The 20,334-nt window shown below is 40.2% G+C and overlaps 1 protein-coding gene across 1 annotated transcript in view; it reads right to left on the bottom strand.

The window, feature by feature from the left end:
• Positions 1 to 20,334, bottom strand: part of RBMS3 (RNA binding motif single stranded interacting protein 3) — a 709,828-nt gene that overhangs the window by 338,735 nt on the left and 350,759 nt on the right. The window contains exon 4 of the mRNA XM_086467847.1: positions 8,268 to 8,437. Coding sequence (XP_086323973.1) covers positions 8,268 to 8,437 — 170 coding nt within the window. The remainder of the gene's footprint in view (positions 1 to 8,267; positions 8,438 to 20,334) is intronic.

Here is a 20,334-nt window from a genome sequence, read left to right as displayed (position 1 = left end):
CTTTGTCAAACCACCAGTGCATCAACCAGCCTCCTCACTGGAAAGCAGAAACTGACCATCAGAGTTTTACAGAATCATAGAATTGTTTAGGTTGGAAAAGACCTTTAAAACCATCGAGTCCAACCGTTAACCCAACACTGCCAAGTCCCACTAAACCATGTCCCTAAGCACCACATCTACACATCTTTTAAACACCTCCAGGGATGGTGACTCAACCACCTCCCTGGGCAGCCTGTTCCAGCACTTAACAAGCCTTTTGGTGAAGAATTTTTTCCTAATAACTTCCCCAGCACAACATGAGGCCATTTCCTCTCGTCCTATCGCTTATTAATTGGGAGAAGAGACTGACCCCCACCTTACTACAACCTCCTCTCAGGTAGTTGTGGAGAGCAACAAGGTCTCCCCTCAGCCTCCTCTTCAGACTAAACAGCCCCAGTTCCCTCAGCCATCCTCATAAGACCTGTTCCCAGGCCCTTCACCAGCTTCGTTGCCCTTCTCTGGACACTCTCCAGCACCTCAATGTCTTTCTTGCAGTGAGGGGCCCAAAACTGCACACAGTACTCGAGCTGCAGCCTCACCAGTGCTGCAGTGAGGACATGGGCACGATCACCTCCCTACTCCTGCTGGCCACGCTGTTCCTGACACAGGTCAGGATGCTGTTGGCCTTCTTGGCCACACTGCTGGCTCATATTCAGGTAGCTATCGACCACCACTCTCAGGTCTTTTTCCACAGGGCACCTTTCCAACCTATAGTGTTGCATGGGGTTGTTGTGCAGGACCTGGCACTTAGCCTTGTTGAACCTCATACAATTCAGACTGTCAAGAATCCCATGGTCATGAAGGCCCTTCCACAGAGCAACATTCACATTACAAAACCAGGCATTTGTCTGACAGACATGCATGGTGCAGAGTTTGCCTATCCTTTGTACAGTTTTTGGCCATGAGCATTTTCAGACTCTTACATGCTGACATCAATAAGGGGATGATAGCCTCACAGATGGATGGTGATGCCACGGTTGACTGGCTGCACACAAAATATGCTGCAGAAGTGGAGAAAGAAAGAGGACAAGGGAAGACTGGAAACACACACATTTTGGAACAGGTCAGAAGCAGCTCATTAAGTGTGTTTGCCCTCTTTCTATCTCAACACCCCTCCTGCACAGTAAGCAAAACAAGTGGCTGCTATGGTCATGCCCTTCACACAGCAATACAGAAGCCTCAATATGTCTGTTATGAGCTCTCTGTTTTGTTGTGGGGTGTGGGGTTTTTTCCCAAGGACTTTAATTAAAATTCAGAAGAAAGTTTCAGCAGCAGTGTCTAAGAACCCTTCCTCCTCCCATATCTTCCATTAAATCAGGTTCATCCAAGTTGAAAGGAGATGAGAAACCCTCACTGACACTCTGTCACACTCCAGTGAAAAGATGGGCACATTCAAAACAGAGAAGAGTGCAGGTGCTCTTTTATTACTTTACGCAGATTATTTTTCTGCCTTTCTTCCTGTCAATGAGAATGTTCACATCCCAGATGGAGCTCTCTAGTGCTGTGGGCATTTGCTGACCTACAGCTTTGCTTTCCCTGTTGAAAGAGGCTAGGTAAGAAGAGGATTGGTTCATTGCCTACCGGGGCAACCTTAGTGTTTGTTTTTAACAACGGAAGATGTTTAGAGATTATTTTAATGGGGAATGACTATACAAACAATATTTTAATTATATCAGGTAAAGGAGAAAAAAAACCTATGCACATCCATGCCATATTTACACATTGCAAAGATGTAATATTTATATAACTGAGTGCAAAACTGCAAATCAACTGATTTCAGAAACGAAGATGTTGCTCAGACAAACACAAGTTCATTGTCTTGTACCATTTCAGACCCAGAGAGCAACCCCACAATGCTTGTAACAGCATTAATGAGCATCATCACTATGAAGAAGTCTTCCACACAAGAATTAACAAATTATCTCCACAGCATTAGGTTCCTCTGTTTTTATGTTTACGTTACGCATCCTTAATGTTCACCATCTGGTTCCCGATCAAAGACATTTTGACTTTAAAGTATTAAGCTGAAATTAATTTCTTTTCCCTTTCCCACCCCTCTTAACAAACTTTTCCTAAAAGTCAGTGATACAAAGAACTTCAGAAGAATAGAGAAATCTCCAAGCTAACACATCAGTGTGTTTTTCTGTGGTCCAAACACACACATTAAGAAATGAGAGACACTGTTGTAGTTTCCTCATTGCTTTTAATCAGTATGTTTAGTCCAGCAGGTCACCTTTTCTGTGCTTGGCCCAACAGTACACCCTTCTTAAGATGTTGTTTTCCCAATTTTACTTGGAATAACAAAGAAAATCCAGGCATTTTGGAGGTTTTTTTTTTCTTTCCCCTCAAGTGTGGACATTTCTTTCGTTCCCACGAAGACTGATCTCTTCAGCAGATTTCAGAGCCATTCACAGTTCTCATATTACCAGGATACACCGAATCAAAACATCCAAAAGACTTACGCAGAAACTACTCTATATGATGCCACATGGTTCCTATATGAGCTAATCCCACCAAATGAGAGCTCCCACCTTCATGCCCTTTTAGTCTCTGCTATATCAGAGAGCAACGGTGTCAGCTGATATTAATTACAGGAGAGATGTAGATTATGTGGTTGTGTTTGAATTAATATTGAAGCCACAGTGCACCTTGCTTTAACATATGCAAGGTTACAGAACACAATAAATTCCTTTAGGTCTCCAAGATTACTTCTTAAAAATACAGGAGCAGACATAGGCTAACATTCCTCCACTACGTAAGTCTCAGATAGTTTGGGTTTTGACTTCAACAGGGCCAGGATAAGAACACTAGTTTACACTGGGTACAAACTTGGTCTGACTTCATTGTAGAACACAGGATTTACTGCAGTGATTCTTCTGGTCTTTTTGATTTTGAGCTCACTAGGGAGATTTTGTTTTGGTCCAACTTTTTTTTTTACGTATAGGTCACAGCAATTATTTTTAATTAACATTTTAACGCAGAAAAAAAGGAAAGGAGGGGAACTTACTTTCCCCATACCTTCATTTCATCAGTTCTCGTGTAATATGGACTTGTTATTTTCACAAAAGAAAAACAAAATAAAAATAGCCACGAATGTCAAACTCTCGCTCTCTTAACACGTGGCAGAAATGGCCATCACAAGCTTGCTATAAAGCTTGATGTAATTGAAAATGTTGTACTTGTTGCAGCTATTAACAAGAGACCCTGTCCTGAAAGGCACCTTGAACCCCTCTGAAACCTCGATGAACTCAGCAGTTTTCTGTAGGGGCAAAAGGAGCACACAGTTCATTTCAAAAATAGTCTAGGATTTAAGCAAAGTAATGTGTGTATTTTCAATTAATAACCTCAGTTACATTATCCTTGGGGACAGCCCTTTAGCAGAATCCAAACAGTGGCAGCCTGAATATTTATTCAGATGTTCCACAGGACAAAACCAAGGACATACAGATTGAAATGAGAGGTTAAAATCTCACACTTGATGACTTGTCAAGGATCAGGATACCTTCAGGGGAAAAACAAACAAACAAACAAAAACACCCCACACACAAAAAAACCCACGCCCAAAACCCCCAAACAAACCCCAAACGTTGAGTAATCTGCAGAAAACATGGATCTAGAAGCTAGTCAGAGAAAGCAACACTCATGACAATCATGATTCAGTAGGGACTTCCCATACCTGGAAAACCATTTATCTCAGAGATTCTGTCTCATCTTCCTCAAGAGTCAGCCTGAGCAGCATACAGACTTGCTGCTCTTTAGGTTTAGATTTTTTTACTGGTGTTTTGATTAAGTCCTTTAATTTTACCCTGGACCACAAAGAAATCAAAACTTGAAGGGTGATGAGATAACTAATCCAAATAAGTACAAAGCAGATGGAAAAAGATTTCTGAAGGTACATTATAGATGCAGGGGAAGAGGACTAAGACAGGACAAAAACCTAACTAAGTTTAAACTATCAGACACCGAAATTTTAAGTAGCTTTCTTTTCAGACTACAGACTGGGCATGAAAAATTCATGACTGAATCAAGATGGACAGGGATTATCGTCTGAATACATGCCAATGTCTTAATTGTGCAATGCACAGGCTTTTTTTTTTTTTTTTTTAAGTCAAACATCAGGGGTTTTAAGCCAATTTTTCTTTCCAAAATTATAGGAGGTGGTGAGGTATTTTATATATCCTTTCCCAAATTCCTTTTCTCTTCTCCAAAACTTATTTTATGTTTTTGAAAAATTTTGGGCCTAACTCTTCTTCAGTACAAACATGTAAGGAAACACAGACAGAAAGGCCAAAATCTCAAGAGACAGACTCTGAGTTTTTGAAATGAAAAATGTTTCAAGTAATAAAGCTCAAATGTTTAATTTGTGCATTAGATTTCCTTCAATCTATCTCCACCAGGATGTCGTTAGTAAGAATGCGATGTGTCCAGTATACCAACAGGGAGACTAAGCCAACTGTATATGTTCTTAAGAGAATTTTGGAATTCTTCTAAATGAAAAATAACACCATGCATGAAAATTAGAGTGGCAGGTTATGAATATGTCAAAGATAATAATTTATATTTTGCTTGCACAGTGACACATCATGCACGTTTTTCTGTCTATAATGTGTAATTTTACATCTTAAGGTTAATTATCTTTCCTTTTAATGAAAAGCATATTTTGACTGGGAAGATACATGTATAATGGTGTGTACCACTACACCAGCAGAGACTGTGTACCTCAGAGAAATAAATGCTAATGATGTGATATTTACTACTATTTTAATATTTAAAAATAAAAATTTTAGACTAATAAGTTCTGATGATCAATATGACCACAGATGGGTATAAAGCTTCTTTTTTTAAAAAAATGCAAGAAAGGTTAAAAGAGGCCAAGGTCCATTTTTGGAAGTTCCTTTACTCAGTGTTTATTAAAATCAAGATGATACATACATAGACAAACAACAGATTCTTGCTTGCTAAACATTTCTATTGACTCCTTTTTTTTGCATGTAACCTTTGACAGAGTCATTGTATAAAGTCCCAAAAGATACAGCACCAACCGAACAGCCCCTTGCTGCAAAAGAGAATTTCATGCAACTTTGCTGGACACATTAAATCAAATACTGAGCATCAGAACCACACACAAAAAAATATGCCAGTAGCTTTTTTTTTTTCATTTACTCAGCTACTGTACAGCCTATGATGACTTGTTTTCCTTTAGTTATATGAACAGTTTGGCAGATTACTGTGACAAGGTTACTCTTAAATTGATAAAAGGTTTGATAGTGTCAGAACATTTGTCAGAAACGTCTGACATCATGTGTAATGGACTCTGCGCTTCAAGCATCAATGGCACTCCAGTCTGCTGTTTTCTGTTTAGCGTGCAATACACACCACCCAAAAACACACAGCAGAAATACAGAAAAGCAGGCAGGATCCACCAAAACAGCCCTGTGCTTCATCAAACAATTCTGATTAAAGGGTTTCTCTTCCACAACCCACCCAGCAAAATGCAATTAAATAAAAAACATTCACATCACTTAGAAGGTGGCTTCCTTGCTGGAACAAACCTGGAAATGGCATGGGCTGTGATAAATGTACATAACCACAAGCATTTCCAGCATTCCCTCTACTTCCGAGAGAGAAATATTGTGGGTTTAGAACGTAATAATGTTCTCAGACCTGCCAAATGTCAGACATTACAAGTGACAGTTGTACTGCTGGCATCCTTGTCACACGCTAAAGCAGAGGAAATGGGTTCAGAAAGGCTCATTTTAGGCACTGGAAGCTAGCCTGGGGGAACCAGTGCCCTGAGCATAAGCCATCTTTGAGGAATACCCTCCTTAGATGCACCTCTTCAAAAAATCTTGTACTGCAAAATAATAATACGGTTTATGGATTGGAATTCAGGTTTTCACCTCAAAACCTGTAGCAAATTATGCTAATGCTTCTATGCAGGAAACCTAAGAGCCAGCACCTTCTGCTGCTTTGTGAATACCTGTTCACACGAAGTCTTTAACACATGGTGAGACCCCAGCCATGTAAGCTAAAAGACAATCATTTCTGAAGAGACAAATGTGTATCTTGCTCATACAGCAGCACATTGCTGTTATGTATACTGCATTTGGAATGGGGGGGAGAAGGGATTTGGACCTTTATCCACCTCCACTATGTAACCCTCTGCAAAGGTAAAGAAAATGTCTTGCCATACATTACTTTAAAAATCCACACGCTGTCACAACAAAAACTTGTATTACGAGATATTTAAGTTTCCCTATATTGTCTTCTCTTTTGCTTTGATAAATACTTTCAATATTCTGAAAAAAGACAGAACAACTATCTGGTTTCTCCTCGCTTCCATTCAGCCAAAGGATAGAAAATCAGCAAAATGAATGTCAGCATTTTTCTTAAGGAGCATCTGTTCACACAGGAACTCCATGATAGCAAGACAAAGCCCTCTAATCATAGATGAGATTAAGTTTAGTGGAGTGCATTAAAAATTTTGCCACAGTGCCAAAAGGAAGCTCTCAGTTGATGTGCACTTCCCATACACAGACGAGGGGTAGGGACATGCTTTCTGAACGTCACGATTCAAGCAGTGCTGCTCATACCACAGCTTCACACCATGACGGCAGCACTAAGCACCAAAGCCATAAGGCTCCTCTAGGAATAGTTAGTTCATTCCTGACCGGCTGGCGGAAAGCATTTGTCTGAACTTGGAAAGGGTCAGACCACAAGATGATGTATAGCAAAATAGCTTTTTGAATGTCAGCAGACTACAGTCAATTTATACCTACTGAGGATCTGGCCCTTGAACTGGGATTATCTGTGACTGTCACAAGCGGGAAGTGTCAATGAATGTAGTTTGTACAAATGTCAGACAGGTACACTAGCGATTCAGCTTGCATGAAATATGAAAAATCACCAGCATGCTATACTCCTGTGAACAGTGAGCCAGTTCTATCTGTAGCAGTTTTAGCTGGAGAGAGTCACAGGGAACAGTTTCAAGCTCATGTAATTTTGCTAAAGTTCAGATATCACTTCAGTAATCACTTCAGATAGTAAGACTGCTAGTTCCAGTCCCGGCCAGCCGTGTCCACATAAAGCATATTTAGAGAAGTCTTTCAGCACTTTTGCTCAAAATACTAAACGCAGAATGACATAAAATTGTAACATCCCATTAAATTGTTACTCCTATTGCAAGCTTCAGAACAACAGACATTCAGATTCAAGTCAGCAGATCAGCCCCAGACTGTTTCTTACTTTACCAAACTTCATTTATTGACCTCTATTTGAAAGGCTGATTTGTGATGAAAAATGTCAGAGACACTGTTGTCTTTTGGAATAGACTATTCTGCAGTTCTGTATAATCACAGGTGTGGATTTTTATTTTTCAAATCTCTCCATGTTCTTATTCCAACACAAAAAATGTGTTATCCTAAATTCTACCCAGGTGATCTCTGGTTGGAATTATTCCCCTCCCACACCATCAATAATAATCTAGAATTTGGAAATCTAATCAGGTTCTCACTTCTTATCCTATCACCCACTACATTCAGTCCAGAGAAGATGGATAACAGGGTGCACCATTTTAGGAAACAATTCTGTTGATGATGCATGAGGAGCAAAGAGCTCCTTTCCACTGCCTCTTCAGTTTCAACAGGAATAAAACACAATAAAACTGATATTTATCAGTACAACTGGTGAACATGACTCTCAAGATAAACAGGGAGATTGCAGGTGCTACTTTCTACATCAGAAGTTTTCACTAGAACTGCAGTTAATTAGATGTTTGCTATAAAGCCACCTTCAGTGGGTTTCATACTTCCCAATCTTTGAACCTGGCAATGAGTGACACAGCAATCAAAAGATGTGATAAATGACTGAGGTGGGAACACCTATGTCTTGTTGTGCTCCAGGTTATGATTCACAGATCATTGTAACTATAAAATCCCTCATTAGTTAGGTTTTCTATTTGCCATGCAAATTCTCCTTTTAACATACAAAAGAAACCAGATTAAAATAAACCTAAGTCAATGTGAAGGCCTTCACCTCTATCCCCCAAAATTCATGACCAGAAGGTTTTCAACAGGCATTAATTAGCTGTTCAAACTAAAGGACTAACGGTTAACCTTCAAGTGCAGGCAGCTTCTGATGTCTTTTGGTGGACATACATAAGCGTAAATTGAAAAGCCAGCTTTGACATTTTCCTGCCCAAAGACATCGACTATTTTAAGTGCACTTACGGCTGGCACAGCTTGATAAGGTCCTGGTCAGTGGTGCCGGGTGGAAGGCCTCGAATGTACAGGTTGGTTTTACTCAACTGCTCTCCACTGCTGTTGTTGCTGCTGTTGTTGCTGCTGTTTGTGCTGGGGCTGGGAGGAGCCATGGGGTGGGGAGCTGGTGCATAGGACTGCTGGAAACGAAACAAAACAAAACAAAAAGGCTGTTACTGGAAAACCAAAGCATGGAGGACTTGTGCTTTACCCAGGTAACTCCAGAGCCATGCACTGAGGGCATGCTTGTCCTGCCCTCCCTGACCGCCTCCAGCCACCCTCTCCTACAGCATGTGCACACACCCCATACAAGCAATGCCTTTCAAAACACAGAATGGGGCTGAGATTTTGGAGTTAGCCATGGGTATGTAGTGCATTATTTTACTTTATTTTTTTCATCTGGAATTAAAGTAGCTAGATTATAAGCCTATTTTATCTAGATCACAAAATAAATCTCTGAAATGACAGATACTCAGGAGCAAGTGGTAGTAAAAAAAAGAAGTTTAATACAGTCTGCTTTAAGAATACTCTAAGACACAAATAAGAATATCTAGCCAAAGAAATGGAAGCTGATGTCAGATGCCTAGTTAGTCTTTTCCAAAAATGAGAAGCAGCCAGTACATGTGCAGGCAGGTGGCAAAGAGTCTGAGGAGAAGGGAAAATACCCACAAAAACAGAGCAGCCTGAAAAGACTCCGTCATTACGGACATCTTTCACAACAGAGAAACAGGGTTTGGAAAAGATGATAAGGCTAAGACCTCCTGCTCTCAAAACCTTACCCACTTCTGAACAACCACAAACCACACACAACTGAGAAATGTCACTTAAAAAGGGAGGCATTCTCACAGGGAAAAACGACACTCTCCCCTAACTCCCTGGTAAATACATGCTTTCAAAGAAGACACATGCATTGCATACTGTAAAAATTACCTTAGCACTTCCAATCTGTGGCAACAACAAGGAATTTAAGCCGCTGCAACCAGCCCTGGCTCTCTGACCATCAGCATATTTACTCACAGCACAGAGTGCTTGTCAGGAGAACAGAGGAGTGGTGGAAGGAGGAGGCTGTGTCCTGTCACCCCTGTGACCTATGCAGAAAAGGTGAGATCTAGGGGAGAAGCTGGGCAAGCTGGAGGACTCTGTGGGCCAAGGCTCTGGCTGTGCAGCTGGGGGAACTGGAGTCAGAGCTCCAGGAACATAACCAACTGCTGCGGGGCGGGAGGAGGGGGGAGGGAAATCCCATTTCCACAAGCTGATCGGCATATTCTGCTAGCAGCACGCATGGTTACAACAGCAGGTAAACGTTGGGCCACCACTAAGTTAACCATGATGTGCTAAAGGACTAATAAAAGCAAAACATCTGCAATTTTCATTATAGTAGCAATGACACTTTAGTGACTTCTAATACACTTATTCTGCATTTAGGCCTTGAACAGAGAAAATATTTAAGTCTGAGTAATTCTGATCATGCTAATCAACTGCCCCTTTCATTTCAGTGGCCCTACTTTATTGCTTATAATTATGCGCACACTGAATCAGAGCCTCAATAGATGGACATTTTTAAATTAGTAGCTCTAAACTCTTTCAAACAAGTCCCTTTACTTGAACCAAAAAAAGTTGGAGAACATAAGGGGAACACCAGTGACAGGTGAAGATCAGAGGCTTCAACGAAATACATAAAGCACCACACTTTCAGCAATGCCTTTCCTGCTGCCTTTTCCCTCCTTCTTCCCAGTTTCTCCCATTTAATCCAGGAGAATGGGAACACACCATTATGTGTCAGGACATCAGAATTCCTCTGCAACCTAGTCTGGTTGTAATGTGACACAAGTAGGACCTATTAAAAGGAAAACTCAGTTTAATAGACAATGCAATCGTCATGCTAGCAAGTAATGACATTCACTCTCATCTACAATAAAAGAGAAAGGGCAATGAGCTTCCTTCCCTGAGTATCTGTGTAGATGCTTCTGCTGACAATCAAAAGCACTTAACGCATACAGATCACATTTCTCTGCACACACATTTTATCACTGGGTAATCCCCACTTGCCCGAGCTTCAATGTCATTCCCAGAAATAGAGAGCTGAAGCAGCAGCCCCAAGTACCAGCACAGGGAACTTGACTGAGCCCCAGCGCCATAGATGTGTCCTAGAAATCAACACTACACCACAGCCACGGTGTGGCTAGGTAAAACTGCAGGCAACAGTAGCCTCCAACAAATACATAGACACATGCATCTTAAAATATGCTGGTTGAAAGCATATTTAAATCTCTAGGCACTCCAGAGCCGTGGTAGAGAGGTAGATGGGACTCTGTATAGTACATGTTTGGCTTTAATACATCAAGAGCTCAGGAAATGTCCTGTGGTAATCTTGCACATTTTGAGCATTGGTAAGGTAAAGTCAAAAAAAAAAAAAAAAGTCAAGGTAACATTCTTACTGCTTTACCTCACACCTCCAAGTTTACCATACACATTGAACACACATAAATGATGTAAAGCAAGGAGAGAATTTTCTGTAAGCCAATAAAGTTCTATGTACTTTAATTATTAATTGTTGTTATTATTATATATGTCTTCACAGGGGATAATGAGTAAATGGCCTATTCTCACACCAACCTAATAAGCAAGAAAAAAAACAAGTGGAAATATACCTCTGAAATACAAAGAACAATTTTCATTCTATTATAAGATCTTTATCCTCACACAGAGGAAAGCACTGGGGGCCTAATTCTAATGTAAGCTTAAGACATTTTATCCGTCTCGGCCAGCAGAAAGGGGACCTAGAAGTGAACATGAATTACATTTACACTGATTTTAAGGCCACAGCTATTAAAAAAAATAAAAGTCCTCAGTACACCCAGAGAATTAGGCCATTAAGACAGGTGGTCTCTCAAGTAAGAGCTGCTCAGACAATGGGCATACACAGATGCCCAGGTTCACTGCAGCATCCTGGGAGATGCTTTAAGGGTGAGCAGAAAGGCAGTCGCACTCCACTTTGGAGGATGCTGATCTTCTCAGACCAGCAAGCACTGCTGTGGTCCAAACCCTCTTCACTAATAAATCTCAGCCACTGCAGCCCACAGTAATTCCCATGCATATCCAATACCCCAGAATACCATCCACAGAAAGATTACAAAATTGCCTGTACTAGGGCTGATGACACCTGGCTGTTTGCCAGACTAAAAGCTTCAGGTCAGAAGAAAGCTTTGAATTCTTGTTTCCTGAGCCGATGAGGGTATGACTGATGGCAGAAGTATGCATTTTGCCTCCAAATGAGCAAAGGGTCTGGTTCGTAAATCTCCACGTAATAACTGGAGTGAAAGAAATGAATGGCAACTTGATGACGATCCCAGATATGGACCACTTGCTACAGGATCTAGGATGATGCCAAAGTGAAGCATGGCCTGGGGAGCCCCTGCACACACAATACCAGGAAATTTGTGCCTTGTTCTGATGTTGGCCCCCTCTATGGCTGGGGGCAAAGCACTTCTGTGCCATAAGAGCCATCAGGAGCATCGCTTTCCAGAGTGGCTCAAAACACCCTGACACCAGCTGTAGAAACATGGGAAAGATATCTTGCCAACACAACCGAGCGCAGGACCTGCAGCACTAGAAAAATAGTATTAGGCAAAATCTGCATGTTTTACTTCAAAAGAGAGCTGGAATTCAGAGCTGGCTTTGCCATTAATTTTTCAAATAACCAATGCAACCAACTCATTTTCCAACTCTTATGCTTCATTATTCAATGGGGAGTTGGGGGGAATGAATTGGTTTGTAGACCATTCCAAGCAGCTTATCAATTTAGCATGGCTGGCTAATAGGATTTGTTTTCATCTTTGAAAAATGAATGAAATCTCTCCTTTTTCATTACTTAAAAATGAGAAATTAATGTGCTTCATTCTTATCCACTCTCAGGAACGCACCCTTGTGCTCAAACCCTACCGTTGAGCTCTCTGAAACAGTGTCCCATGCAAGTGCACACAGCTAAGCATGAATAATGAGATACCTTGATCTTTCTTACTTAATAACCCAGAAATGCTGAACCAGAGGCCCCTTCTTACTAAATGAACAACACTCCATCTTCCAACATCCAGCCTCCTTACATAAGAACGGTATTTATCTTACCATGGCAACCACAGTACTCTCACGTAGTTTTTCACTTGTTGCAAGTTTAGTCTAAAGCATTTTTCTTCCAAAGCAAAACTTTACTTAAAAAGACAAATTTCAAATATTTTTCACATGCAATTCCTTTTGGATGGGAATCACAGGCCCCAGATGCCAAGTTGTAGAGTCTGCTTTATTAGTAGCAGCTGGCTTCTTGGCAGGCTTCTGAGGCGGTCGGGCTTGTGGTTTTGGAGTGGCCTGAGAGCCTAGGACGCAGCTGGACAGCTATGTTAATGGACTAGCCAATTTGTTTGTATTCACCTTTGGCTATCCAAAATTTGTACTCTTTTATCTACTCGAAAGTAAGGTCTTGGAAAGATTCCCCATTAACACCAATACATTGACTCTTCCTATCGTAGTGCATATTTTATATTAAAAAAAAAAAAAAGAAAAAAGAAAAAAAAAAGAGTCCAGCACACAGTCCTGCATTAAAACATGCATTAAGCAATTGTGAACATACACTATGCATTTCACTCTGAACAGTGTTTTCCAGCTGCTAGATTCATCTCTCTTGGAGCCCAATTGCTACACAATTCCCTTAGCTCCTGATTGAGAATAAAATAAGGCAAAGTAAATATAACTAAGTCGTGCAAATTTCAGTTTACAGCTCACACTACCAAAGCACTGTTCTCTTTAAACCCTACTGTACAAAGGAATAATTTTTGAGAGCTCGAGTGTTCTTACTGGCAAATTACAGTAATGATGAGAAGATGCCACCAACTTATCAGCCTGTTGATGGGATTTTGGAGCTGACAAAGGCAAATCTCACAATAAGCAAAAGATAATTGTCACAGTGGAAGAGGAAATGGAGACATAGGGCAAATACAATAAAAGTAATTAGACAAAAGCCATATCAACTATTCTGTCTTCGGCTGGCTTCCTCAGTGAGGAGCAGCACCAAAAGGCAAGCTGTATTTCTCATCCATAGCCAGGTGGAGCAGAAAAGTGACCAAAAGATGAATATTGAAGTTGGCAACAGAAGCCTCATGTGTTTTAGAAAGGCTGCAATCAAGGGAGCTCAAGTCATAATTTTCTCCCTGAGTTGGTAAGGCATTCACCTGCCCAGAATCCAGCCATGACTATTGTCTAGCTCCCATCTGGCCAACAAAGGCCTGCAAGACAGAGCTCCTCTTGAATGCTTCCCTACATAGTTAAGTCTTTCCCTAGACATCTGACAGAAAACAAACACGTAATAGTGAACAGATTTTCTAACTTCTCTGCCCAGTGACAAAGCTTCCTGGACTGTTTCTGTAGAAACAACAACCCACCACCTAGCAGCTTTTTCCCTTTGTAAAGGAACGGCATGTAAAAATGTAAGTAAACTCAGAAAATGAAGATGGACAGTAAGCTTCAAAGTCTGTTCCATCACAGTTCTTTCAATCAAGAAAGCCAGAACACACCTCAAGAGGATTTTGATTTCTCCGAATCCCTTCCAAGGCCTTTAAAAGTGATTTGCTGGATACAAGAAGACCAGTGAGTCAGAGCTGCTGGGTTACGCTCTCTGTACTGCTACTACATTAACTGTGCTACTCCATGCAAGTCATTTAGATTCCTTATGCCTCAGTTTACCAATCTGTAATGATTCTTCCTTACATTTTCAAGGTTAATATAATGCTCTGTGATTACTGGATGAAAGACGCTACTGAGGACTGCAATATTACTTACAGATGGGGAAAATATTATTAAAATTTAACTTAACAACTAAAGCTATCCCTAATTCTTTCTGTATACAATGATTTTGCTACTCTGTATCTAAACTGAACAAATGAAATAATTTTAAAGCTTAAATAAAATGCCAATCCAATTAGCTTTCTCATTAAAAATAATTACTTTTATTTTACTTGAAAACAAACTTAGGTTTATTCAAATACAGTGCTATCTTGCTCATGCTTCTTGTATATGCTGAACTTGTTTTTTCATTCTATTCCAAATTATATCTTTAGTCCACAGGAAAAAGGTGTCATTGTGTTTTGCTTACCCTTTCTTTTCACATAGGGAAAAAAAAAAAAACACTTGTGAAAAAATGACAGTTACGAAAAAAAAAACAACCCTCTAGTGCTCCAATAGGCACAGTAGTCATTCAACAGTCAGATTAAAATTGGGATTTGACCGGTCAGTAAGATACTTTAAGATCTTTGTTTCACACACAAAGCTGTTGAAATTAGTAGGCTAAATACTCCTGGGGCTTACAATTCCCTTGAATCAGGCACAAAGCACTAGAGGTCCAAAGAGATGAGGCACAATTTGACTCAATTTTCTCTGTTCCAGAATACTTCTCTTCTAAATCATGACTGCCCAGCTTTTAGCACTTTATAAGCACTTACAGGTAGACAATACATAGGAAGCAAAGCATCCACAGGAAGAGGAAGAAGTCCTTTCTTGGACAGTACCTGCAAAGTAGGTCTCATTTTATACAGTTTTCTGCATTAAAACCAACCAACCAACCAAAAAACAACAGCAATTCACTCTTCTTGGCTATCTTGAAGAGCACTAAATCATTAGCCAGGGTGACATGCACCAGAAGGCTGAAAATTTTCTCACTGATCACAGTACCTTCTATTTCCACTATGGCAGACTAAAATACATCAATCCATATGTTGCTCCATTTCTCACCTTACCAATGGGATACTTGAAAGGAAACTGGTTGGGTGGAAAGCAGCTTATTTTGAAGTATGATGAAGTTTAAATAATAATAAAGTGGATTAGAGCACATATCATAAGGAGAGACTGACAGTCATCTCACCTGAGGATGAACAGGCCCTATGAAAAACCAGTCCAAGACAAGGGAATGGCACAGAGCTGAAGAGCATCACTTGCAGACTGAGAACACCGTGGTCATCGTTGCCCCCCTGGGTTTTGGTCACTAAAGAGCTGTAGGCTGCCAAGCCGACAACTTCAGCCCTTCACCCTCTCCTCCCTACATGTTGGTATACCAAAGATAAAACTACTCATCCCTCATAAGTGATCTTCTGTTTATCTGTGGCCTGCCTGTTGCTCTGGATTAAACTATGGTAGCTTCCCTGAATTTAGGGCTCCTTGCATTCAGACAGGAGGGTACAATTTAGTCCTTAGCACTAAAAAGCCAAAGACTAGGAATAAGAGCTGTGTCACCACATAAATATTTTCCAGAGTGGGAAATAACCTTCATTGCCTTGTCTCCTCGCATTCATTTCATGGCAGGAGGCTCGTGTGATAGACCATTCCTTTGGCATTATTTATTTCTCAGCAAGGGGGAAGAATTCTTTCTATAGATAAAGTATTTTGGCACTTTGGCAAACTCGTAAACAATAACCTATATTCTTTGACATAAATTAGTGTTATTGCTTCATTATCCAATTTATTCATATTTTATTGATGTACTGAGACAAAATGTGAACAGAATCTAGATCTTAAAAATACTAAATCTGGGCAAGCTGGACAATAAAACATTGCAATTCCCCTAATAAGGATATTTTAGAGCACAGATCAAAATATGACAGCAACTACTATCTGTGATACAACAACTTCGTGGCAAAAAAAAAGGGGGGGGGGGGGGATAACAAATTTCAGCAGAAATCATTGTGTTTACATTTCTATGTAGCTGATTTTGGGGCTACAATGATGAGTTGTCAGTCCATTTGAAGGATAAGAATAAAAATGCAGATCAAAAGGCTGATACTTAACTTTCCAAATGTTTGCAGAAACAAACACATTTTTGGTTCTGAGAAACTAAATTTACTCTCTGGGTATTTGTTTACATATGGCAGACTAAAAGCATCTTGGAAATGAGACGTAGGAAGCACGTGCTTTTTGCACTGCTTTTCTATACACAGTCCACACATACCACTGGATCAACAGTAGTGTAAGAACCCGAATATAATAAAAGCCCATCACATAAAATCAAACTTAAAGCACAGAACAAAACGAAAACATCGATATCGTCTCTTTCCTCTCCACTTGAGTATTTGGTGAGCAGAGATCAGAAGCAGATGTGTTTTCGTTTTGCAGAAAGAAAGCCCAGCCAAAAAGGTTTCTCAAAATCCAACCCAAGTTTAGTCAGTTTGTCATTCTTATGGAAGAATCAAGAATTAATCTGCCACTGTTGGCATGAGCAGTGGATGGAGGAATCACTGGTGGCAAAGCTCCCTAGGGATGGCCCCCATCATCTCCCCATGTTACTACAACAATCTTTTGTAGATGTGTATGGGGAACCTCTGCCCCCTCCACCCAGCTCTATATAAAGATGAGTTGTGCCTCCCCTCCTGTGGCCAAAGGAATCCGCAGAACACAAGAATTTGTGAAAGGTTTGTCCCAAAGATAACAGTGTGACACCATAAGGACAGAATTTGGGGCATTTCACAACAGTTGGAGTTCATGTTTTCTTTGGGACTTGTTGGGCTACAGCAACACACCGCTCCCAGGTTGGGAGTCAGAGGATGCCCACAGAAGATATGAGTCATCACAAACCTCACCACATTTTTGCTTCCAGTTCAAGCTCCTCTAACAAGTTCATGATAGCAAATAGCTTTTAAAAAATTTCCCGTACAAGTCATTACAGTTCACACTTAACTCCCCACTTTGGTTCTCTCTTCTGCTTCCTATCTCATGAGACTGATGTATGTAATGTCACTTAAAGGACAGCTAGAAAGCCTTCCAGTAGTAAGGAGGACAAGAATCTAACAGTAGTGGTTAGGATTCAGGCGTCAGCCTGTGAAGACAGTTTGTCAAGGTGGTGCTGGGCACCTTTGCACTTCTGACTGCCCCGAATACTGTACCACGAAAGGCTGAGGGAGGCACAGAAGCCAGGGTGGCTACACACAGGCCTCACCGCAGGCAGCTGGATCTGAAACCCCACGTTAGCAACCTCTCTGTCCCATTCTAGGTACCTCTCCATATTCTTAAAATGAGTTGTCTGTATGAGAAGGTGAGCTTTACAATGAAGTCACCATTATAGATGAGCTAGGAAACTGTTTGGGCCCATGTAAAGACTGAAGGAATGGGTCTCTGCAAGCCTTAAAGGTACTTGGTAATGAGATGAATTCCAGACCTTCATCAGGTCAAAGGCAGCTTTGAGCATCACACTACCAACATCCCAGGAGCACACAAAACACTGGGTACTCAGAAAGGTCAGCAAGATTTGCCATGACACGTTCTGGGATTTAAGCACTTTCATTTTCAGCTAGTGTCACTAAGTGCTTAAACTCATATGCTAAGGAAGTTGAACACAGATAAACACTCTCCACTTTGTTACTGTAGACCCTGGTGTCTTTCTCCAGATTTCATGTGGCAGACTTGGGAGGTAGTGTGGGAAATCGTATTTAATTTTCTTTGATTTAACAAGCATCTACTATAACCTAAATGTAAGTTTTCTTCCAGACATAAATCAAATCCACCTAAGGCAAATTTCACTAAATAAACTAGTCAATTAAAGCAAAAATTAGAGAACCTCTTTATTCTTTTTTTTTTTTAAATTTTCAGAATGACACTCAATTTATTTATAGGCATTTCTATCTTTTTCCTTACATTTCAACTTTCTGTAAGTGATATTGGTTTTGAGGATAAATTTACTTAAGCATGCTGTGCATGAGTAAAAAAAACCCAACACTGCTGTCGTTCTGAATCTATGAGATAAAATATTTCCACATTTTTGTTTCCACTCATACTCTTACCAGGAAGATAAGATACGTACCTTTGGCTGAATTGAAACATGAACACTAAACCCTCAAGATACATCCTACATTCACACCAAATGCAGACTGAGGCAAAGGTCCAAACTGATCAGCCCACCTGCAGGGGTATTCGACCACCTGTGTAACTAGACGCCACAGCAGTTACTGCCCAGCACGCACTTCGTTGTCATGACTTAAAGGTCCTGGGAACATCCACAGTACTACTGAATGATTAAATTCTCCTGCTACATTTTGTAATACTTCAAGTTACTGGAAGATGACAACTATTTCTTAGTACCTAGTGAGATTTTGGCATGTGTTTTTGCTAGAAGGTAAATAAAAATCATGTACTTTTTTAAAAAAAGTAAAAATAACTTTGGAATGTCCATATTGCTTCAAAATCAGTGAATCTGAATACACATACACCTGCCCTGCTGGTTAGATATACAAAAGACCCATCATTTCTTACACTGTAATCCAGTACTATTCAGCAAGTCCTTTCCCTTCTAATTCCTACTTCTTTCTTCAATGTTTCCACCATCTCTGGTTTTTAGCACTTCTCGGAGCAGGGGAGAGGAAAAATGGATCTACATTTACTATGGTATAAGTTCTCAGTCTCTTACCATTTCTTCAACAATGGATTGTGCTTCGGTGCTTGTCCAAAGTTTCAAATATCATTTGATATCATGAGCTCAGAACTGTTGACTCCATTAAAATATCCATACAAAATGAGCTTGCAGTTTGGTAAAAGTAACCTAACCTGATATGCTTAGAATGGTTTATAACCAGTGCAGAAATTTGATTTCATCCTGACAACTTTCTTTCCTAATGTCCCTAAAATCATCATCATTTTCTGCTAAATGGTGGCGGATGATGAGGCAAATATCTTACTAACATACAGATTCAGCTGAAGATGTTTCTCCTAAACCACTCTGGGCTTTGTGCCATGCACTTTTTCCATACTGTGTGTAACAATACAAAGAACCTGAATTTGTGTGCTCAGAGGTAAAGAGCCTTGCAATGTGGGGACTCAGCTGCTTCGTCATGCATCTGTGTAAAATCCAACAGAACACTCTGCTTTGACCTCAAGTTTAGCTTATTTGCTACTAAACAACAATGTTCCACAAAGATTTCAGCAGCAGTAGTATTCACACTAATGCAATATCTTTGGGTTAAAAGAATTAGAAATGCTGAAAATCCTATTCCTCAGCTTCTTTGAAGACCTACAGTGTAGTCTAAGGAAACAGTCCAAGAATAAACAGCAAGATTTTAAAGACAGTCTGGTTCTCAGTCATTTAAAATAAAACCGGCATATCTTTAAAAAAATCTCTGAGACTAAAAGTTACACAATTACTGCCACTGCCAGCTGCTATCAGATAATCAAAGTTCAATTTTGGCAAGATTTTTAATTAAATGCATCCCTAGTTATAACAAATAAGACTTTTTACCTTCTTGTTAAAATGGGAAAGGCAATCTGACTCCCCCAGTCACATCAAGGCATAGCTCCCAACTGGCAGTGTGCTCAGAGCAGTACTCAGAGTATCTAGGTTCAACCTCAGACATAAAATGTCATACATAATAGATTTAAAGTGGTAACTACAACTTAAGCCTCAATTTTTGGGGAATTTGGCCTAAGAAAATTTGAGAAATAACTTGTTCAGTTACCTTAAAACTGCAACAGAACACTGAAGACATCAGCACAAATACTGCAGGTCTCCAAAGTGCGTCTTAGTACAGCTGCAGGACTGAATCCTACTTACAACATGAGGAACTAAACTATCACTAAATAGCTCTGCAAAGGCTGGGGTCTCATGGAAAGCAGAACATATCTAATCAAGTAGTTAAATGACCACACGGTAATAACTACTCACACAGGATCCAAATTCAGACTGCACAGACTCATGAAGAGGTCCAACATTTCGTAACTTCTGACTCCTTGACTGTATAACCTTAACTTCCTTTAACAGAATTAACAGAGTCTGATAACAGAAGCTAACAATTATTTTCTGTAAGAGACATTGCATTTGGGAAAACAAAAAGCCCACCTAGCAGAGCGCTTTACATTTGGGAGTTGCTAATAACAGGTGTTTGGGGAAATAGCATAAGAAATGCAAGCAGGGAGCAATTATTCCCAGTAGACCCTTCAATCTGGGACTTCCCAACCAGAGGTTGTATGTGGACCATTAACCTAGCACATACCAAAGGTCCTGCCTCTTCCATGATCT

The sequence above is a fragment of the Leptosomus discolor genome, chromosome 7 (genome assembly GCF_034619465.1).
Source record: "Leptosomus discolor isolate bLepDis1 chromosome 7, bLepDis1.hap2, whole genome shotgun sequence".
Classification (NCBI taxonomy): Eukaryota; Metazoa; Chordata; class Aves; order Leptosomiformes; family Leptosomidae; genus Leptosomus; species Leptosomus discolor.
This window is presented reverse-complemented; position numbering and strand designations above follow the sequence as displayed.